Below are 23,399 nucleotides of genomic sequence, written 5' to 3'. Positions count from 1 at the left end.
ACTATGATCAGCCAGAATGTGGATGGTTTTTGCAGGGTCTTGCTGAGGTCTTCAGGATTGTCTTAAGAAGGCAGTGGTTACATATAATAGAATGAGTTAGTTTGCGCAGGGTTTTGAGCATGCATTGAAAGTCCATAGTGACGTTGTGGTGGTGGTTTATTATTGTGTTGTCTCTTTACTGTTGTCCTGGGTTGAGCTTGAGGGAATGTGGTGGTAGTGGTGACCACGACCTTGACCATGTCCGAATGACAGTGTGGTTTTGTCATCAAGAGTTTTTAAGCAGGACTGGCTACAGTGGTCCCATGCAAAAGGCACACATTCGCATGGAGACAATTTTGGAAGACTTGCCATGAGATTTTGAGGTGTTTCTGTGTGAATTTATGCCCATTTATTCTGCAGAGCATGATGCAGTCAGGCACTGATGGTGATGGTGGAGAAGGTCTGGCTGAGGTGTTCAGGTCAGGGCTCTGTATAAGCCAGTCAGGTTTTTCCAGAGTGAACTCATCAAGCCATGTCCTTATAGTGCTTGCTTTGTGAACTGGGGCGCAGTTACGCTGGAATAGAAAAGGGCCTTCCCCAAAGTGTTGCAACAAAGTTGGAAGCATAAAAATCTCCAGAATGCCTTGTATGCTGAAGCAATAGGATTTTTCATCACCTGAAATTAGCTGTCTAGCCCAAATTCCTGAATGAAATGCCTGAACTCAATGATCAACAGGTGTGTCTAAATCCATTCTGTTCATTTTGTCCAATTAAAGCAAAACAAGAAAAGAAAAGCTAACATTAAACAGAAGAGGTCTGAAATTTCAACTTAGAATGAAGTTTTGAATCCAACCTACAGTCAGTTTGACTTTAGGCCACACCCTCATGCATCTGACCAAAGATCTCTCATGTGACCAGGTCAACAAAGACCCTAACCACCCTTAGGAGGGAGGAAAGGGAGGATAAATTGCATGCGAGTTCAGCTCACATTGACAAAAAGAAAGCCCTCACACGAGTCGTTTAGTCATCTTTACAAACAAATAAACAAACAAACACCAAAAAAACCCACTTAGGATTGCTATGTTCTGGATAACTGAGAATCTATGCCAACCTAAATGTGACAGCTGTAAAACAGTTTAAAGTTTCACCTGTAACTTTCAGCACAAAAGCATTAAATGAGTCAGATACGGTTGATTGCAAGCAACTTATTTTGGACCCAGGGGAATAATTTATCATGGCCCCTATTAGTTTTACAAAAAAAGAGCTGTTTGCTTTTTTCCCCTCAAAATAAAATGAAATGTAAAAGCAAGTTTTTGTCTCACACTAAAGACCGCACACACTAATGCCCCTTCAGCTTACAGAAGCCCCGCTTTACTCGGCCCGGCTTGGCTCGGCTCTATAAAAAAATGCATTGCGTTTCCACTTGCCATTTTGGTCTGTACACTTGGCGTTATTTGTGGAGACAACGGAAGAGCTATGGGCAACGTTGGCCCTGTGTTGTTGCTGATTTTTAAACTTATGGGGATTCTCCTGAGACTTCAGGAAGAGAGGCGCAGTGGAAGAAATGCTCTGGATGCTGCGATTGTTGCACGTAGTAGGACAGCTGTTATCCGCGGGAGATTTCAGGCTTTACAGCATCTTCAGCTGGGGGACAGATGGCATAAACGTTGCAGGGTAAGCTAACGCTGTTGTTTATAGTCCTATTACTTCGCTACCATTCCAAAATTGTCTATCGTTGTTTTCTTCGCTCTTCTTACGCTTTTGACCACACCCATGACCAATGAGTGAACAGGAGCTAAGTTTGCATCACCAAGTAAAACAGGGCTGGCCCGGCTGGCCCTACTCCGAAGCAGGGACCAAAAGAGCAGGGACCGGCCTCGTAAAAATGCTGGTGGAAACGCACGCAAAGCAATCCGAGTAGAGTGGAGCCGGGACCTTTAGAACCGGTGGAAAAAGGGCATAAATGACTGTGATCAAACATTATTTAAGCCAGATTTTGAGAGTAATATTCAGCTGCTTGAAAATTTGTGTGTTCACAATGTTTCTATATTTATATCAAGAACAAGTTTTTTACATAACTGTTCACATCTTAGCAGGAACAACAAGAACAAGAAGACACAAAAACACCATCTGCAATGGTGCAGATGAACAGTCACTTCTGTTTGATCAACAATGAGCAAGAGAGCAACAACAGCAATGTTGGTGTTACCATGGCAACACAGATTTTAGATCTGAAATCAGATGGGGGTTGAGGTTTTATTTTGTTCATAATTAGTCCTTGGTCCCACAATATCATGGTATAAAGAAATATAAGAATGATAATATGATAAATGATTATCAATTTAATTCAGTTTATCTGTATTGTGCAATTTCACATTAGTAGTCATCTCAGGGCATTATAGAAAAATAACAAGTCAAAAAACAAAGCTCCTCGGATGAAAAGCGAAACGTTTTTAACTACAGAATAGAAGTCCAGTTGTTTTTGTTTTTTAACCTTTTTTGAAGATACATGGGGAGTAAAGAGAGCAAAGACAGCAAAGTGAGGAAATGTGGTCAGTTTGTTCCCCATCAGTCTAAGGTTACTGCAGCATAACTAAGGCATAGCTCAGGAAACCCAAGCCAACCCTAACTATAGGATTTATCAAAGATGAAAGACTTAAGCCGATTCCGAAAAGTGGACAAGGTGTCATCCTCACAGACAGAAACTGGAAGTTGGTTCCACAAGAGAGGAGCCTGAGAACTGAAAGTTCTGCATCCCATTCTACTTTTAACTAAGAATGAGCATTTTGGTCAAAATGTGTTGTGAATAAAGGTTTACTCACCCCAGGTCCTGCTGCTTATAACCCCTTTAATGAAAAATGGGTTTGGGGTACAAAGACATGCTGCTGCTATTCCTGCTGGCCAGGGATTTTTTAAATTCCTTCATGTTCTCTGGTCTGATGGATCAGCGAGGAGGGGGATAGATCACAGACTGTAAATAATAAGTAGAGCTCGGACCAGACCCTGAAGTTGAAGCCAGAATGGGTCCAGCTTCTCTGAAGGCTGGTTCCAGTACAGGTTTTAAGTCCCATCTCCTAAATGGGACATTACCTTTGTTTAAAATAAATAAATAAATAAATGCAGGTGTCTCTTGTTGATTCGCGTAGTTTATACCTTGCTGCTGTAAGTTCAAACATTCTGGTTTCAAATATACAACATGGCAGCTTCTGTAAACTGGTTCATGTTGACTTCATTTTTCAACAACAAGAGAAGGTGGGGACAGTTAGTTTATTAGTATAACATGTATAGGTGATATACGTATTCTGACAGTAAAGGTGAGCTCACCTGTGACCATAGTTACCGCTTTCTAATCTTTTCAAAATAACTACTATGGCAGAACGTTGGTGGAGATGCTCTGAGTTGATGTCTTTTACTTATTTTCTTTTGGGAGAGGGGTGGGAGGTGTTAGATGTGTTGAAAAAAAGCACCCTGACTGGAAAAACACTGTTAAAAAATTTACTTAGCATGTCACTACCATGTTCCTAGGAAACAAACAAACAAACAAAAACATGCCCATGATGGTCACATTGTTTCTCAAAACTCACCATTAACTAGACAGAACTGGACAGAATTAAAACCACAAGTAAACCTGCAGTCTGAGAGCCAAATGTACTGTTAGGAAAATATGGAACAAAAAGGTCTTCAATATAAGATGCAGCTTGGTTGTTGAGAGCTTTGTACGGTAGAAGATTTTGAATTTGACAGGAAGCTAATGAAGAGAAGCTAAAACTGCAGAAATATGATCTTTCATCAGAACTCTAGCAGCAACATTTTGGATCAACTGAAGACTTTTTAGAGATTTTTGGACATCCAGGTATTAAAAAAATACAAGATGTTATAAATGCATGGATCCTTTTTCTGCATCATTTTGAGACTAGATGTTTTATTTTTATGTGAAGAAGGCAGTCCTAACAGTTTTTTTATATGTGGGAGTAAAAAAAGACATATCTTGGCAAAAAGTAGCACCAAGGTTCTTTACACTAAAACTAGAAGCCAAGTTAATGCCATTCAAGTGAAAGACAATTGTATGTGTGCATCTGAACAGAAATAAGCTTTGTTAAGGGGTTTCAGGGAGGGTTTTAAGCTGTGATAATAATGTGTGATAATTCAAATAGATCCATCTGTTGGTGGTTTCTATTTTTGCATGCAAGAGGAGTACATTTTAAGTCAAGTTAAATGTTAAAACATTTTATATTGAACCAGGCAGCTCCATTCAGAAGATATTAGGCTTTTCTTCTGAGACCGAGTTTGCAAAGACCTTAACAAAAAGAGTTGTCTTAATAAAGACAACTTAGGATAACAAAAGACAAGAATGAAAAATGTTTTTTGTAAGCCAACCTGTATCCAGGTTTATGCATTGGACATTTAAACAGGGAAGAGAGAACTGTGGAATCATATATTCTGCTATAAAAAATAATAAAACTAAGTATGCTTAGGTTAAATGGTTCCAGAACACAATTATAGCCTCAACTGAAGCCCATTAACTGCATACCAGGCAACTAAAGTGTTCAGCTGAACTTTAGAGAATAAATTATCTGGAGTCCACAAAAACAAAAAAAAAAACAACTGAAAGTAGACTGCAATGAAAAATCAACATCATAATTGTCATCTGTATCAGCAAATTAAATAAGACTGAGTTTTAATGCAATAGTTTTATGCCATATTTTCTGGATTAATTAAGAAAAAAAAGAGTGAATTTTAAGTTCAGATCTGAAGCACTTATTTCGCAAAAAAGAGGGACAATTTCTTTGCTCTCCTGACTTTAACCTGATAGAACTGTCATGCTTGGTGGAGACAGAGACGAACCCAGAGTGCAGACTCATTCTTAAAAAACAAAACTAATTTAATAAATAAAAAAAGAAGCAAAAAACAAAAGCTGATGTGGCAGCAACTCAAACAAAACAAAAATCCAAGAACATGGCAGTGCAGGGCAAGGCAACAAGGAACCATGGCACAGTGAACGACGGCAACCAACAAACAATGAACCGACAGAGTGTGGAAGTGATCACCGGGTATTTACACACTGGGAATAATTAGGAGAAGTGGAAACAGATGGAATGAGTAGCAATTACAGGCAGGTGAAGGTGGGCGTGGCAGGAGACAGAGTGAGTGACTACAGGAGAGGAGTAATACTGACAACAACACAAACCGGAAAAAACAAACTGAAACAATAACTAAAACCGCAGCAAAATAATAAAGAAAACAAAACTGAAAACAAAAAAAAATTCAAATCTTCACAAGAATACCTTTGGGATGAATTAGAGCAGAGAAGATGAGCCAGACCTTCTCGCCCAACATCAGTGTCTGAACTTACAAATGTGCTTCTGGAAGAATGATCAAAAATTCCCATAAACACTCCTAAACCTGTGGAAAGCCTTTCCAGAAGAGTTGAAGCTGTTACAGCTGCAAAGGGTGGGCCAACATTATATTAAACCTTGTGGATTAAGAAAAGGATATCACTCATGTTCATATGCGTCTGAAGGGAGGCGAGCAAATCCTTTTGGCAATATAGTATATGTTTGATATGTCTTAGCTGATTTCTTTTGGCAGCACAGATCTTTTATTTGTCCCTCATCTGAAACTAGCTTTTTTGCCTGTAGATTTTTTCTCGAGGCAGTTTAGAAAGAACATGATTTTTTCAATTATGCAAATGACACTTTAAGGTTTTTATATGGTTGTGGTTCCGTTTTAATTTAGCTCCAAATATGAAAAGCCTAATGAATGTGCGCACAAACAAGATTTAATAAGCATAATAAGAACCTTGACTGATTGCCTGCCAGTATGCTGCAGGACATTAATAAACTGTTTCAGTTATGATTATGAAAAATGGGTAAATTCTGCAATTTGCAGACATTTTGCTGAGGTAAACAAAACAGCTTTGAATTTATAAACTTTATTTTACACATATAAACTGAGGAGAATGTTTAGTGAACTGCTCATGGGACCATCATATGTTGACTTGTAAGACTTGTGTGAATGCGTAACTAAATTTTTCAGATTAGAAAAAAAACTTTTTTTGTCAACTCTGTTTAAGACAGTGGTTCCCAAAGATTTTCTTCTGGGCTCCTTTATGGATTACAATAATTATTTTTTTTTCCATTCATCCATACCGCTTCCCACGCCCTCCCTGCAATGGCCCCACACTTTGGGAACCACCGGTTTAAGAGAATCACGCTAACAGTAAACAAAAAGAACACAGTACAAACATTTTATCACCCCCCACTGAAGGCAAGAGGTGATGTTGTTTTTGCCCATGTCTGTGTGTTTGTTTGTTTGTGAAGAGTGTTTGCAAAATATCTCATGAGCCAGTGGACAGATTTTAATGAAACTCTCAGAAACTAATCACTGAATTTTCCTATACAAGTCATTAACTTTTGTAGCCAACCCAATTCAAGATGGCCACCCCAGCGAATCAAACTTAGCCAGCACAAAATGGCTATGACTGAAACTTCACAGATATTGAGCTAAATTTGGTGTGATAGTAGTTGAGACTGATCCTCTACACATTGTCTTGGTGCTATTGCATCACAAACTATTTTACAATATCACATGATTGAAGTTAAGGTGAAAAAGGTTTGACCAAAATGGCTATGACTCTGTTCTTTCTCATCTTAAGATGATTTTGTTTAAAACTCTGATGTGAATGGTACCGGACGACATGCATTTCTTCAAGGAATGCTAGGCCTTAAATGTAGTTTTATGGTTTTATGCATTACAAAATAATAATAAGAAATAAATTTAGTTCTCAGCAGGTTTTAAATCAAGTTCAGATAAACAAGACAAACCTTAGTCTAAAAAGGAAAAGTTGCGTGTGAAAAACTAAGTCTAGCCTTGCTGCTTCCATATGGTTTAAGGCAGGGGTGTCCAATCCTGGTCCCTGAGGGCCACTATCCTGCATGTTTTAAAAGTTCCCCTGCTTTGATACACCTGACCTGAATGAATGAGTGATTAACAGGCTTTTGTAGAACTTGAAGACCTGCTGAAGAGGAAGGTCTTAAATGTCACTTCCAAACTATAAGGTGTCCATCAATATCCAGAGAGAAAGGTTATTCACAAGTGGAAAACATTTCAGTCAGATGCCATTCTTCTCAGTAGTGGACAGCCCAGCAAATTCACCCTATTTGACAAAAAAACAACAAACAAACAAAACAACAAAACAAAAAACCCTAGAGCTTTATCTTGGACTCTACGGGCCCCAGTTTGCACATTAAAGGTTAAAGTTTATGACAGGACAATTAGAAAAAGTCTGAACAAGTATGGTTTGAATGAAAAGTTTATAGGATAAAGCCTCTTCTCTGTGAAACAACATGGCAGCACAACTTAGGTTTGTAGAATTTCATCTGAATGAGCCACGGACTTCTGGAACAATGTCACTTGGACACATAGACCAGAGTACAGATGTTTACCCTTAATGCAGAGCAGCATGTTTGGAGAAAACCAAAGATTGCATATCAGCACAAATACCTCATGCCACTGTCAGAACAATGGTGGAGAGCTGATGGTTTGGGAAGGTTATTAGCATGTCTAACTAGTTCTAGATATATGTCTGAACACCCTCAGTTTGTAAGAATAGAGACTAGTTCTTGACAATAAAAATAAACAAAGAAAAAAAAAGCCAACAGTTTGTCTGAGCTGGGCCAAGAGAAAAGTGGGTTTTTGTCACCTTACCTCTCCACTCTAAAAATTGTCAGGGATGTTAATACAAATGTTTTTATATAAGCCTTTACACTGCTGTCAATTTCACATTACACAGGTAATTACATAGATGGGTTATGTACTGTACAATAGAATGTGTTAAGTATTCTTAGCCAGAGTAACCCTCTGATCAATAGGTCAGTGTGAAAATCAATACAACCACATTTTTTCATATATAGTATATTGTATTACATTTTCTGCAGGTCATGCTTAATACATTTCGTTTTGCAAGATGTGTTTCTCATAGATCGTTGTTGGTGGCAGACCACTGATCTACTGTAATGAATTGTGGATGAAGAAAACCCCAAGAAATTTAACAGCAGGCAGATAGAGGAGTCCAAGAATTTATTAACAGAAATAAACTCAGAAACAGGCAGGTCAAGTGTGACAGGAAACACCATCTGGACAGGACAAGCTGAGGAACAGCAAGGATCTGACAAGTGAGAGGAAGTTACTGAGCACAGTTTATACAAGGGGAGCTGGTTGTTGATTACAGATTAACAGCAGGTGTGAGTGGCAGTGCAGTGAAAGGGAAGGGAAGGGACAGAATGGCCATTAAAAAAAATAAAATAAAAAAATAAAAAAGAGAAAATACTGGCAACATTGACAAGTGCATAAAACATACTGAAAAATACACTGAAAAGAAAAAAAAAACTAACAGATTTAAAATGTGAAATGAATATTACTGGCCACAAAGAAAACAATTTTGAAACACGCTGATACATAAGCTGAAAATACAACAAACTACACATCCAAACAGGAAAAAAACTAATAAAGCACAAAACCACAAAAAACAAACTCTGACACCTAATTAGTTTTAATGTAAAACCAAAAAGTTTCCAAAAAGTTGATTTCCAAATCTTAAAAACCCATATTTTATTCACAATAAAACATATTAAACATATTAAATGCTGAAACTATAAAAAGTGTAACTCTTTAAAAAAAATTACGGCACCTTAGAATTTGATGGTAGCAAGACATCTCAAACTATAGCACTCAGAAAGCGCAAATCTCCACCAAGACCATAGCGTCATTAAAAAAAATAGTCAAATCCGGATTGTGATCACCACCACAATTTAATCAATTGTTTCTTGTCACAATCCCAACATTTCCTGAAATCTTCATCAAAAGCTGTTCATTAGCTTTTAAAGAATTTTGCGTACAGACAAACACAACAGAAAACATGACCTCCATGGAAGAGGTAAACCATTGTTCCAGGGTCATGTTTCCCTCTGTGAAGAATCCCCACTTCTTTTACCAACAGTCTGTAAATATCTAGGAGCTGAGGCGAGCAGCTGCTGGAGGTTTTGGAGGAAAATGTTATGCCATTCTGGTCTGATGGAGGATTCTATCTGTTTTTAGTCCAGTGTTGCCCGAGAGCCCAAAGATCACAGACAATACTGACTTTCAGTCTTGTCCTTTGAGCCCAGAGATTTCTCCAGATTCCTGAAATCTTTGGATGATAATATGAACTGTAGATGATAGGAGATTCAAAGTCTTACCAATTTTCTACTAAGGCACATTATTCTAAAATTGTTCCACTATTTTTATATGCAGTTTTTCACAGACTGGTGAACCTCTGCCCATCTTTACTTCAGGGGGATTCAGGCTCTCTAAAATCATATTTTTATACCCAGTCCTCTTATTGACCTGTAGCTAATTAGTCTAATGAGTTGCAAAATGCTCCTCCAACTGTTTCTAATTTGTTTTTTACCACTGACTTTAACAGTGTTTTGTTGCCTTGTCTTCACTTTTTTTTAATGTTTCTGCCATCAAATTCAAAATTGTCTTATTTTTACCATAAATGGTACAATTTCTAAGTTTCAACATTTGATATGTTTACTGTCTCACTGTGAATAAAATATGGGTTTATGAGATTTGCAAATCACAACATTCCTTTTTCTTTTACATTTTACTCAATGCCATAACTTCTTCAGAATTTAAGTTGCAGATTACCATAGACCTTTATGGAAATAATTAAATGAAACTGAAAGAAATGTAAAAGTTAATAAAATAGTTCCTTTGAGCTACTCAAAAACTGTTAAAATTTCAGTTGTTTAATGAAGGTAGTAATTCATTTTAGTCTTAGCCATGCTCTGGCTAGCCAGTATCTCATCTGTGCAGTCGGAATGATAATTTATTTTTCCAAACTAGGGTCTTTTAAAGAGCTATCTACATCAGGTAACATTAAATATTCATAACCTTTCCACAGAACCTTACTTCAGAAGATTTGAATTATCCCTTTATGAGAGTTGAACAAAAAGAAAAGACCACAAACCTCAATGAACTAAAGCAACATTGTAAAAAACAGCATTCCCGGAACCCTTTACAACAATTATTGATGAGCGACTGATAAGATGGTGCAAAAATCAGTTAGTTCAGTTATTCTTGCTGCACAGGCTGGTGTGAGGAGAGCAGGGGGGGTTATACTGTCTGCAGTAAAACCAACAGACCATTAGCTCGCACAACAAGAGCTGTTTCTCATTTTAACTCTGCAATAACTACCTGCAGTCCCGCTCTTAATTTCACTCTACAGCCCTGTGTTTTATGTTGTGGCCCCATGGGTTTTTTATTTTCTTTTTAATTAAATCCCAAAGCATGCTTTGACAAATGTGTTTGCTCCTTGTTGGATCTTTGGTTTAAGATGCTGGAGTTCGGCTAGTATCAAATCATTTGACATCAGCTCAGTTCCAGAAGTTACCTCAACCAAAGGCAAACAGTTTTTTTGTGTTTAAATCTGTAAAGTAGTTAGACCCAAGTCAAAAGAACAGCGCTCACTATTGTCCACCATCAAAGGCAAAAGCATTCATGTTTTTGCCTATAGACAGATTTTAAGGAAAATTGCAGAAAGTAATCTTTGAATGTACATCTACATGATTCAGTGTAGCCAACTAAGCTTAGAAATCACAAAATTGGCTTTAACACAGTTAATGTTGAATATATTGAGCTAAAGCTTTGTTTGGTAGTCGTTGATACTGATCCCAAACACATTTTGAGCATTACCAGATTACAAGAGATTTTATTTATTTATTTTTTTTATTTAGTCATTAACTATTTTGGAGTTGACTTTGTTTGTCTGTTACCAAAATATCCCAAAACACCAAATAACAGATTTCAATAAAACTTTCAGGAAGTACTCCTTGGATCTTCATTGACTAATGTATAACCTTTGGAGCCAATGCAATTCCACATGGCTGTCATGTCTAACTGACCCTAAAACCACCCAAATGGTTACTCAGCCAGTTTTCCAGATAAGTACCTAAAATTTGGTGTGGTTAGCTGTTGCCACTCATTCATAACACATGACCTAGCACATCTCAAGATATCTTGCCTTGGATTGTGTATTATATCCTTTACAAGGTTTGACCAGAACTTTGCCCCTTCTCATCATAAAATCAACTTTGTCTAAAACTCTGGCATGAAAAGTGGGAGACCGTATAGAGTACTTCAGGGAATGCTGGGCCTTTAATTTAAAATATGGTTTTAAAAGTTTCACAGATCTTTTGAAAAAAAAATGGTACACTTACTGTTCTCTTTTGACAAAATACTTTCAATAGTAAAGATAATTTCAATTACTACTGATCTTGGACAGAAGTAATACTATTTTTCTGACCTTAATGATGCAACATCAAACAATGGTGTGGAATCAGAGGGATGGTTAATTCACTGCTCAAGAGAGGAAAAAAACATGTTATATTTGAATAATTGTGTGTAAAAAGGTGAACTCTATAGGCTGAAGTCTCTCAGAGAGGTTCCTCTGGTCACCAGTAAGAGAATATCTTTCAGTCTGAGTTGTTTCATAGATAGAGTTTCACTTCCTGCTCGATCCCAGGAGGAAGTGTAATTTGTTTAGAAAAGCTCTCAGAAATGCTGAGCTTATTAGTGCTGCAGAGGATACAAGGAGGGGGTAGGGAAAGCTGTGAGGATGCTGCAGATGTAGTAAAACACAAAACAGAGGTCGCTTTGGGTCTTTTAGGGACATAAAAAAGATTTGCTTCAAGATAGAAACAATGTGATGTTTTCGCTTGTTATTCAAAGAACAGATTGTAGGTCTAACCATTGCCCTGCGCAACATGTTCCGTTAACCATTTAGTTTGGGTGTTACGTCCCCTCCTTCTTTAGTTTAGCTGGTAAATGTGTTGGGTTACACATTACTTACCAGGATGTCTGAGTCCAGCAGCCAAAATTAGTTTTCACAGTGGCAAACATGGAACATATCTCAAAACTCAAATATCTAAAAAATATTGTTAAAGGGTACCCATGCTGCTGCTGTCTAAAATTCCAACTTCAGGAGGAATCTGGGACTATTATAGATTACAGACTCTTATGTTGAACAATATTTATGTTGTTCATGATGTTTAAAATCAAACTCTATGTCAAAACCTTTAGTTTTTTAAACTTTTAAATTTTGTAGAAGTTTTGATTTAGTTTATTTTTATAACCTAAAAGTCCTAATCAGGAAATAAAATGTTCAAATTCTGCAATATTTATCACTGCAGCCATGATGGAATCAAATAATAAAGAATAAGCTGCTAGCAACCAACTTGACTTCATGAGACAGACATACAGAACACTGAGCCTTCTCTAGCAGTGAGACACACTGAGAATTTTTTTTTTCTGATGTATAAACTGTATAAGAAGACTTGCAAATATTTTGGAAAGTTTAGACAGCTGAAAGTTAGTGTGTGACACCCTCACACTCTAAGCTGAACATTCTGTGGTGAAATCTCCAAAACTCAGCAAACTCATTTTGTGATTGTGTAAAACTGGTATTAAACTGACAATTCCTTCATGCAAAGTTTAACTTTCTGTGTCCTGTTTAAACTCTGAATGACGTTCCTACTGTGAATTATGTCTGAGCTGAAGATCTCCACAGAGGACTGGGTTCAGATGAGTCCTATTATTGTCTATAAAGACATTTTTAGCAGTTTTTCCTCAAATTTTGTCTACACCATCTGTGTCAAACTCCATTCATCTGCGGCGGCTCTCCTGCATGTTTTCGATGTGTTCTTGCTTTAAAACACTCAGTTTAAATGAATGACTTGTTGACATGCTGCTGGAGAACTTGATGATTTGGTGAGGAGGTAATTAAACCATTTGAATCAGGTGTGTTGGAGCAGGAAAACCTAAAACTTCCAGGACAGTCGAGCCTTGAGGCCTGGAGTTTCACACCCCTGGTCTACACCGTATGATGTACTGCTGCAAAAAATCAAAAACGCACTACTCCTGATTTGGCTGCACATTGTGATGTACTTGCTTGTTCTGTTGTTTTTGTTTTAAACTGCAGGAGGAGTGAACCAACAGTTGTGATGTCATTAAAGTCTAATGGTCTGATTAAAAGTATAAACTGTATATATCCAAAGGCACCTACTCAATGGAACAGGTGGAGCAGCTGCTGCCCCATATTTTAAAGTGGGGGTGCCATTTTGTCTTTTTTGGCATGAAATCATGTCATCACTCCCAGCAATAAGGCAAACACATGTAGTGTTTATTGATTCTAATTTTACTTTCTTAGTTGTAAACCAAAGAGTAAAAAAAAAAAAATCACTTCATTCTATACCCCCTCTCTCATAACTGAGTTGGTTCAGTCCATCTTGGTTCCACAGGTCGCTACACCCTCGTTACTCAAACAGACAGACTCAAACAGCTGTGGAGATTAGAAAGCCAAGTCGATGTTTAAAATGTTAAAGCTGTTCCGTATCTGTTTCTGATTATGAATCAGACAGAATAAAGTAAAAACTTTGAGTGATTTAATGCTATTCAGCACAAGATATCTGCAAATTTATAACAGTGAGAATAGAAGTCTTGGAATGTTCTTATCTGTGAGAGCCAATGTGAGCGTTTTTGAGCTGAACACATCTAACATATTAATATTGGACTAAAAGTGGAAGTTTTGGAAATGTCTATTTCTGGATAACAGAAATAACAGCATTTAGTTTGATAAGAAAACAGAATTTTAAAGAAGGGAGAATCTAACTATGATTCAAACCTAAGTCTCCAGCATGAAAGCACTTTGGAGTTTCCATTACACCAACCAGTCACATTTAATCAGCTGGACTATTACTCTGATGTCTTCCATGTCCTGATTCTAATAAATGACATAATCAGGTCCCCATGTATATATCAACAATAGCAAAAGTTAGATCTGAAGAAATATAAGAAATTCCATTGAGAGAATAACAATACAGTTTAAATTAAAGCTAATTGGTAAAGTTGTGTAAAAAATGTCATTAGTTGCAATACAGTGACAGCCCATTTGTATAATTTTAAAGAATCTTAGGTTCATTTATCATTTAAGACTTTGCATTGTTTAGCAATAGTCCGTACAAGATCCTGAAATATTTTTGTACTTTATAACTCTGAAAAGTCAAGTATTGAGACAACGACTCATTGGCTGAGTTTCCCTTTTCATGCCTGGTGGTGATGAACCTGTTCAGCTCTCTGTTTCGTTTCCTCAGAGCTGCACTTCTGAGAAGCTAATCAATACAAAAGTACCTAAACGTTGTGAGCTCATAGAAAAAACCTTCCTTCCTCTCCACAGACATGATACCACTGATGATTCTGAATTTAATATCTCCTACAGATGTGTAACGGCTCCAAGGCTCAGCTCCTCTGCTTTCCTGACTTGATGCTAATATTTTACCTTTCAATGTCTTTTTCAGCCCACAAGCCCCAAGTTTGGAAAGGCAGATTCGTATGAAAAGCTTGAAAAGCTGGGAGAGGGTTCATATGCGACAGTTTACAAAGGAAAGAGCAAGTAAGTGCACTTTGAGACTAATTATTGCCTGCTGCCGAAAGCCATAGGCAGATGATAATGTTTTTATCTGTGTGTCTGTCAGAAAAATGCAAAAAAAAATCATAAACTATTGGATGAATTTTAATAAAACCTTTATTAAATAATCATTGAATTGGCCCGTCTAATTTTTACAGCTGTTGAGCTAAAATTTGATGTGGTATTAGCTGAGAGTCATTCACAACATATACTCTGAGCGTAACATGTCGCAATATCTCACATGACTGCACATAAAACTATTTTCAAGACTTGACCAAAACAGCAACAACTTCATAATTTCTCATCATAAGATACTCTTAGTGTGATATTCATTTCTTCACATAAAGGTAGGCCTTAAATTGAGTTTTGTTTATGGTTAACCATGGGTGTTGTGTTCTGTTTAATATTACAGGAGCAGAGCTGCTGCTGAATTAATGAAATGATTAATCTATCTGCCATGTTTTCTGTAAATAATTTGTCCTGTCTGTAGAGTTGTAAACCTCACACACACATTTGCCATTTCTTTGTTTTTAATTACTATAGGAAGGGTGATTTTATTCAATCTCCATGTTTAATGCTTTGCGGCTTTTCTCCCAGGTATTTCTTATTAAATTCTCTGAAATGTGAAGTTCTCACACAGTAAATGTACAAACCTCCACAGACTCTAATCTTCTTAGTAATGATGTTATTTTTCTTTACTTGCGCGGCTTTGATTGGTGAGCTTCATTCAGCTGGAATCCCGGGCTGTTGTAGTCACGTCTCACTCCACTGCTACTAAATTACATTTCATTGACTTTAATATCTTTCCTGTTCTCTGGCTTCACTGATTTTAATAGATATTTACATCACAAAGAAACTTCAGCGCATCACTACATTTGGTGTTGTTATTGTTGTTGTTGTTAGGGTGAACGGGAAGCTGGTGGCTCTGAAAGTGATCCGTCTGCAGGAGGAGGAAGGGACGCCCTTCACGGCTATAAGAGAAGGTAAGATGGTAACTCTAAAGGCCCAGCATGGAAAGTTTAAGGACAGTGTCTAACAAAGAAAGATGAGGATGACCACCAAATGAGAAAGAACCTGTCTGATGTTTCAAGATTTTTGTATTTTTATTAAAATAAAGTTTAATTTTTACTTTTTTTTATTCTGACATTGAAGCCCTGAACAGACAATGAACAATGATCAAATCTGTTTCAAACTAATAACTAATTAGTTGTTTCATTCTTCACACAGAGAACTTGCTTAGTCAGCTACTAAAACTACAGAGTGTGAATGCTGGGAGATGAATGACTTTAGCCAAAAATTGGCCAAAGCATTTGAAAAACAGAAAACCCAGCTTGCGGCTAAAAATAGCAGAAATATTAGCTAAAAGTGTCAAAGTAGGTAATTGTAGCAAAACATGAACTAAAAGTATCCAAAGGCTAGCTTAAAAATAAAACTAGCATAACAAGACAAGCCTCTGTGCTGAAGCTGATTTCATAGAGAACAATGTTTTTTTAAAAAGACCTGAAGAGATCTCAGTGCACTTCTACAAGGAAAAGGTTTGTAAATCAATTTACATTTTTTTGAAAAGCATAATAGTTTCGAAAACCAAAAGTCACAGCACCCATTTCCTGAATGAGCTGTACATTTCGATACTGCGACTGGCTAAAATAGCTCAAAGTATGCAGAAGTGGTTAGATTGCAACATAAAACATAATTTAAAAAAACAAACTCCCATTTCGCCCTATTTGTTCCACATGAGCGGTTCCACTTTCATTTCAAGCTTTGGTCCTGTACAAGAGGCCTGGGAGCTTGAGGGTTCTACACAGTATCTTAGCTGTTCCTCGGCCTGCACTCTTCAGAACAGAGATCTCTGAGGTTGTTCCTGAGATCTGTTGGAGCCACTCTTCCAGTTTGGGGGTCACAGCACCGAGTTCTCCGTTGACCACTGGTACCACTGAGGCCTTGACTTTCCACAACTATTTCCTCTTTCAACCTCTGGTATTTCTCAAGTTTCTCATGTTCCTTCTTCCTGAAGTTACAGTCGCTTGGAACTGCTACATCTATCACCACTGCTTTCTTCCATATCTTATCTATCACCACAATGTCCGGTTGGGAAAAATAAAAATAATAATAATGCAATGCTGGCTCGAATATCACCCAGATTAACAAGGTTTGTGTCAGATGTTGGGGAACCAGAGCATTCTGATGAGAAATGGGCTACTGGAACATGACATTCATTGACAAGGGCAGAGAACTCAGCACTGCTGGAATGCTACTAAATGAACATATATATATATTTCTCTTTTGGTATTTTAGCTTTGGATATGTGTTGCTAACGTTTTTCTAAACCTGTAATTTTCAGCTTCATTGTTTCAACATTAATGGTCTTTGCACATTTTTCATCATTTTAGGATTACTGATGCTTTATGTAGTGTTTGTGTTGGCTGTTGTGTGGGAGCATTGCAGAGTGTGTCCTGGTTCTGTTTGTCCCGTCACTTGTCAACCAGGACCTTGAACTTCTTCACTTCGTTGTCTGAGTTGAAAACAGAGACAAGTCACTCCACAGGCAGACACAGCTGCTGTGGAAATGTTGCTTTTCTGATCTGTATGCCTGGAAGGGCCTTGACTGGACATGGAGTAGGAGCCACCCTGGACTACACACACACACACGCACACCCATCCGCACACACACACACACTTTGTAATTGAACCAATTCAGCAGTTTCTGAGTAGGAAGTTCCCAGTGCAGATACTACGTGAGCAGCATTAACTTGGTTCTTTAAAGTTCTAAACCTAAGAAAGTACACTTGGTATGTTTGTGTATGCTTGTACCATATTAGGGATGGTGTGTATTTCCTGAGTGGTGACAGGATCTCCAGAGTACCGGAGTGCAGCAGTAACCTCCAGCGTACAGCCAGGAGTCATGTCTTTGATCTGCTGCTATGATTTTTAACAACCTTTAGTTTGTCATACAGGATGAATGTATTCATGAGGCTCCGTCAGTGGCTGCCTCTCTGAGGATCTGTCCAAATAAGTCTGCTTGTGCCTTTGAAAGAGAACTTTATGTTTGCAAAGTTAATCACACTGGCAACCCTTTGAAAACCAGTGTGATGCTCTGAATAGAAACTGAACCTGGGATGTTCTTCTCACATTCAGTCCTAATGACACTAAGGCTCCCTTTAACGTGTAGTTTACATGTTCTCCCCATGAACATGTGGGTTTTCTCCCGGTACTCTATTTCCTCCCACAGATCAAAAACATGCATGTTAGGTTGATTGGCAACCAAATTGTCCCTAGGTGTGGGTGAGAGTGTGAATGGCTGTTCGGCTCTATGTAATGGGCTTGTGACCTGTCCAGGGTGTCCACCACCTTTTACTGGAGAGAGACAGCTCCTTCACAACCCTGCATGGAAAACAGGGCAAAGAAAATGGATTGTTGGATGCATGATTATTCACTGTACTTCTATGAGGAATGACTTAAAAAAGAATGATAAGAAAAAGCTCTTTGAAGTGTAATCAGCTAATCAGCTACAAGAACAGCGTCACAAAACAGAGGTAGAACTTACTCCAGTAGGTCCTTAAACAATGACTGCTTTTTTAATATAATGTTTGTACTGATTTTAAGTTGGAATTGCTCATGCTAAATTTGTAAGTCAGTTTATGAAGGTGTAGATCACACTTTCTCCTTCCAGGAAGACTGTTAGTATCTCTCCAGCACTTCATCTCACTACTAATTAAAAATGTGTGTCACATCAGAAATGTGTTGACAAGTGTGAGAACTTGCAGCAGTAAATCCACCCTGTGTTTTCTCTTTGTGTTCAAATCTTCTCTTAATGCCCCGTTTTTAACAGTCCAGTTAATGATTCCATCCAAAGCTCAGTTATCTTACCGTGTCTTAGACCAGTTGTCTGCAAACTTTAAAATTGTAGGAGACACTTTTACTGTCACTCCCACTAATTAAAATTTGTATAGAGCCACACAATCCACTTGAACTTTAAAATTCGGATTAAACAATCTGGAAAACTGTGCATTGTGCATTGTAGCATTTTTATTATTATTATTTGTTGAATGCAAAACTAAAAGAACATACAGTTTTCTATGAAAACATTACACTTCCTTTTATTGAGTTTAAAAAAAAATCTTTCCATATTTGTGAAAAATTATTAAAATAAGTATCTTGCCTAAAGACTATTAAAGCATTCAATTGCACCCTAATGGTTTAAAAAGAGCAAACATGCTTAATAAAGCAGTTTATTTATTATTTCAGACTTAAATATCATCACATTAAAAAGCATCTAAAATGTTTTAAATTATAGGGTTTTATTTGAGACAGATCTTTATTCCTTTTTTTTTCTTTGTAATAAGAAACACTTGCTTCATTTTTAAAAAGGCCTTAAGATTATGCAACTTCCAAAAGATTTACAAATGTTTGGCTTTTACAGCAAGTTGCCTCAAATACTGTATGTTGAACAGTGATCATTTTTTGGGTGGATGTGTAAAATGGTCACATATCATGTGTCTGAGATCACATGTCTGAGAGTTGCAGAAACAAAGTACAGAGCATGCTAACATGATGTTAGCTTAACTGATGGCTGCATATTAAGCACTCAAGCCATATTTAGCTGATTCTACTACTGAATTAATAGGAAACTGTGTACACAATGGACTTATAGTAAATTGAAAATTGAGTTCATAAAGGCAGCCAAACCCACTTGCATAATTAATGTCATTCTACTGCAGAATTTGTATGCGCCTATTGCAAAGAATTGGTTTGGAAAACTGCTTCATTTGTCGTTTTCTGTTGTCAATTTAAAAATAAAACAAGAAATGACATAAGTTCAAATTATTTTTGGTCAAACTTATAAGGAGCCACTTGGCTCTGAAGCTGTAGCTTGCAGATGCTTGTGTTAGACAATAACTCTGTATTTTTGTCTCTACCGTTCTGTTTTTGCAGCATCACTTCTGAAAGGCCTGAAGCATGCCAACATCGTGCTCCTTCATGACATCATCCACACCAAGGAAACCCTGACTCTGGTCTTTGAATATGTGGTGAGTCTGCACTCTGTGGTCACTCATCCGATGAGTGGTTTATAGAAGTCTAAAGTTAGACTGAAAATTTGGGTTCTTGATTTTTCTCCCCTTTCCACAGAAACACAAGCTGTGAATGCTTTCATTGGCAAAGGCTTGGTTAAAAAGTGCTTGACGAATGTAGAAGCAGCCTTGTTTTTTTCCACTTCTCGTTCTGTGCTTGAGGGTGCCAGCCAGATCCAGCAGAGGCTGAGTTGCATGAGACAGGAAGCCAAATTTAATGGAAGGTCATGCTTTTGAGATGTTTCTACAACTGCTACATTTACATTCACTGGCCACTTTATTAGGTCCACCTTTTCAATTGCTTGTTTACACAAATAGCTAAATAGCCAATCACATGGCAGCAACTTAAAATATCCAGTGTGGCATTTGTGTGGACAAAAATCCCTTGTTAATGTCAGAGGAGCATGGGCAGACTGGTTAAAGATGATAGAAATGGAAATAACCTCCTGTTACAACTGTAAGGTCTGCAGAATACTGTCTCTGAACACACAACATTTTCAATTTTGAAGCAAATGGGCTGCACCGGCAGAGGGCCATACTGAGTGCCACTCCTGACAGATAAAAACAGGAAATTGAAGCCAAAGCTCACACAGGCTCACAAAATTAGGCAATATGAGATTCGAAAAACTTTGCCTGATCTGATGAGTCTCAGTCTAATTGAGCACATTTGGAATGTAATGGAACAAGTTATTCACATCATGGATGTGTAGCTGACAAATCTGCAGCAACTATGTGATGCCAACAAAACCTCTGAGGAATGTTTCCAACACCTTGTTGAATCTATTCCATGAAGAATTAGGACAGTTTGGAAGGCAAAAGGGGATCCAATCCACTACTAGTAAGGTGGACCCTAATAAAGTGGCTGGTGAGTGTATCTGAACGCAAAATGTTCTGTGATTAGTATCTGTAGTAATGGTTTGAATTATGGGAGGAGAAGGGGGGTTTGACTCCCCTAACTGATATTTCAAGACAGGTAAAAAGTTGTGTGTGGGTGTGGGAGGGTGCAATAGTATTGAGAAATATATATTTTATGAGATTTATATTTTTATGGGCCAGATTTTGATCTGATACTTTTAACTTATAATGGCAGAGTCACATAGGAGGGAGATGTGTCATGTTTTATCATCAATATTCTAAATCTGAATATATTTCCATGATTATTAAATTATAGATTTTTGCTTCCTACTGTTAGGTAGCTGATTATTTGCATTTTATAACCCAGGCTGGATTTTAGGCAAAGTTTCTAAGCAAATAAAAATACTGCAATTGCCTGAATTTGTGTAAATCAGTACAATGTAGCGAGTGAATGCTTCATATTTTACATTATTCTTGATTTAGTTTTTGTTCAGAAACAAAATAACAAAACTTACTTTAGTACTTTAATTCGGGAGAGGGAGCTAAGTACTGAAAAAGGAGAGAAACAAATTAAAGTATCAATCCCACCAGGCTAGTAATGATCCAATACCAATGTTGGTATCAATAATATTGATATTTGAATCAATCTGCACACCTCTACTGTTTGCAGAGTGTCAAAGAGTTCATGCTAATCTTTTTGGTTTTTCAGGAGTTACAGATTCCAGCATTAGCCTGTTGTAAGGTGAACGCTTTCCTTTCAAACATTAGTGAAATAGTGTTAGCAAACATATTATAGGTGTTTGCTAGGTTGTATAGTTGTTTGGTTACCCTCCTTATATTATAAGCAGAAAAAAACACCTGCATCAAGTCTTCATACTGACCATGGTTTTTTTTCCACAAAAGTATGAAATATGCAATAGTTTGGCATTAGTCTTTGTAGGATGTATGCCAGTGAGTATTGCTAATATGTTTAGAATTTCTCAGTGTTCAGATTGGTGGTGTAGACATCAGAAACAGTTTGAATTAATAGGAAAGGACAACATAAATATGTGTTGTAAAAAGCATGGAAGACTGTCACTCAGGCTGTTTCCTGTATGAGAGTGTGTGGTATTTTTGCTTAAAATTCCCACTCTTACTTGTACAGTATTTGCCTATTTCCATATCTGTTTTGTATGGGATCAACAGCATATTCTGGTGAAAATGTTGACCCCTGATTATCAAAGTATAATTCAAACACTGTTTATAGTCTGTTGAAAAGTTGAAACTCAGCAGTTCAGCTAGTCAAAAGTTGTTGTTTTTTCAGTCTGTAAGGTCAGCACTGGAAATAACAAACATAAATGTAACTCTGTTTATGCACTATGTGAGTATTTTTACCAAGTTTAGTACATACACAGATGCCGATTGTGGTAATAATCCTCGAGGATAAATTCTAAGGGTGTCCAGAAAAGCCAAAGTTAGGCCAATCTGCAACAACTCTCAGATAAACTGTATTATGTGGTAAAAGCACATGTCCATGTAAGTAGGAACTGAGCAATTGATTTGGTTGGGAAGTATTTTTTTGCAGTTTTTTTTTTTTTTTTTTGCAATTATTGTTTCAAAAACATAGTCAAAAGGTATGGATGCACTTTCATGGTACTATATATGCACTCATCCCTTTTCAGTTTTTATTCTTTGTAGGATTTTTTTCAAACATTAAACCTCTAATTTAATTTGTTAATTTGGAGTAGTTTCTTGTAGGATAATTATTTATAATGAAATTAAGAATCCATTTACATTCCAGGTTGTAAGGTAACAAACTAGAAGAACACCAAGAGGGTGAATACTTTCAAAACTCAGTGTGTAAAAAGCTTGAAGGTTGAGAGCATTTCAGATTTTGTGTTATCTCTTTTTATCTTGGAACTGCCGGGAGTTTCTGAGGTCACATTTATATTCAGGTCAAATCTTTGTTCTTGATGTGCTGAGGGAAGCGCAATCCTCCAACCATCTTACTCAGCTTTCCTGCTGGACTGCATTTAATGAGGGGGAGGACTGCTGGATGCCTCCTGTGTGGAGAGATCTCATGCTGAAGGTTTAGAGGTTTAGACTTTAAAGTGTGAGCAGAACTCAGCAGGAGATGTTTAAATTAACACTGAGAGGAAAAGATCAGCTAGGCTTAACGGTTTCTACAGGGACATGGGTTAATCACCTCACAGAATCCTCTCTAATTTTACACATTTCCAGCAGAGCTGACTTTATAGAATTACATTTGTTTATATTTATAACTCTAAAATGTAATTAAGGGTGCTGGTGCAATGAAGCACACTTCTTACTCTTTGCCCATTAACCTGCTGTTTCGGTCAAAAATTCCCAAATTTTGGACTACTCTTCCTACAGCTTTAAAAAATGCATCAGAACAGGTGGTTTGAGCAGAAATATTGTGCTCTAACTTTTGGTAGCTGTACATTATACAATGTAGACTAAATTTTGGGGTGGGGAAAAAAATCCCCGTAGAAAGCAATGGGATTTAGCTGAAACAAGAAAGAAAAGCCAGCTCTTCTTGAAGCTCTACATTGTACTAGGGTGAGGCATCTTTGGACAAGAGCTGATCCAAATCTTGATGCACTTCTGACAATTTGATTCATGAGAGATACATAAACAACAAGAACTGATATGATTCAGATTTTGCAGCATTCAGACTAATCATAATAAGATTACTCTTTAATCGCAATACAGTTTTGCCTTCATATAAGAATGGGCAGTGATTTTTAAATATTCAAAATGTAGGTAAAAGGAGCAAATTTAAAGAATTTTGGGATCGTCATAACCATTCTTTTATTTATTTATTTACTTTCACACTGGCACATACAGGTGCTGGTCATAAAATTAGAATATCATGAAAAAGTAGATTGATTTCAGTAATTCCATTTAAAAAGTGAAACTTGTATATTATATTCATACATTACATACAAACTCATATATTTCAAATGTTTATTTCGTTTAATTTTGATGAT

The 23,399-nt window shown here is 37.1% G+C and overlaps 1 protein-coding gene across 4 annotated transcripts in view; it reads left to right on the top strand.

Annotated features, from left to right (window-relative positions):
* The window catches only part of cdk14 (cyclin-dependent kinase 14), a 257,244-nt gene that overhangs the window by 73,926 nt on the left and 159,919 nt on the right, over positions 1-23,399 (top strand). For all 4 annotated transcript variants that reach the window (XM_037980343.1, XM_037980346.1, XM_037980345.1 and 1 more), the window contains 3 exons: positions 14,376-14,470; positions 15,389-15,468; positions 19,418-19,512. In XM_037980343.1, coding sequence (XP_037836271.1) covers positions 14,376-14,470; positions 15,389-15,468; positions 19,418-19,512 — 270 coding nt within the window. The remainder of the gene's footprint in view (positions 1-14,375; positions 14,471-15,388; positions 15,469-19,417; positions 19,513-23,399) is intronic.

The sequence above is a fragment of the Kryptolebias marmoratus genome, linkage group LG16 (genome assembly GCF_001649575.2).
Source record: "Kryptolebias marmoratus isolate JLee-2015 linkage group LG16, ASM164957v2, whole genome shotgun sequence".
Lineage (NCBI taxonomy): Eukaryota > Metazoa > Chordata > Actinopteri > Cyprinodontiformes > Rivulidae > Kryptolebias > Kryptolebias marmoratus.
This window is presented reverse-complemented; position numbering and strand designations above follow the sequence as displayed.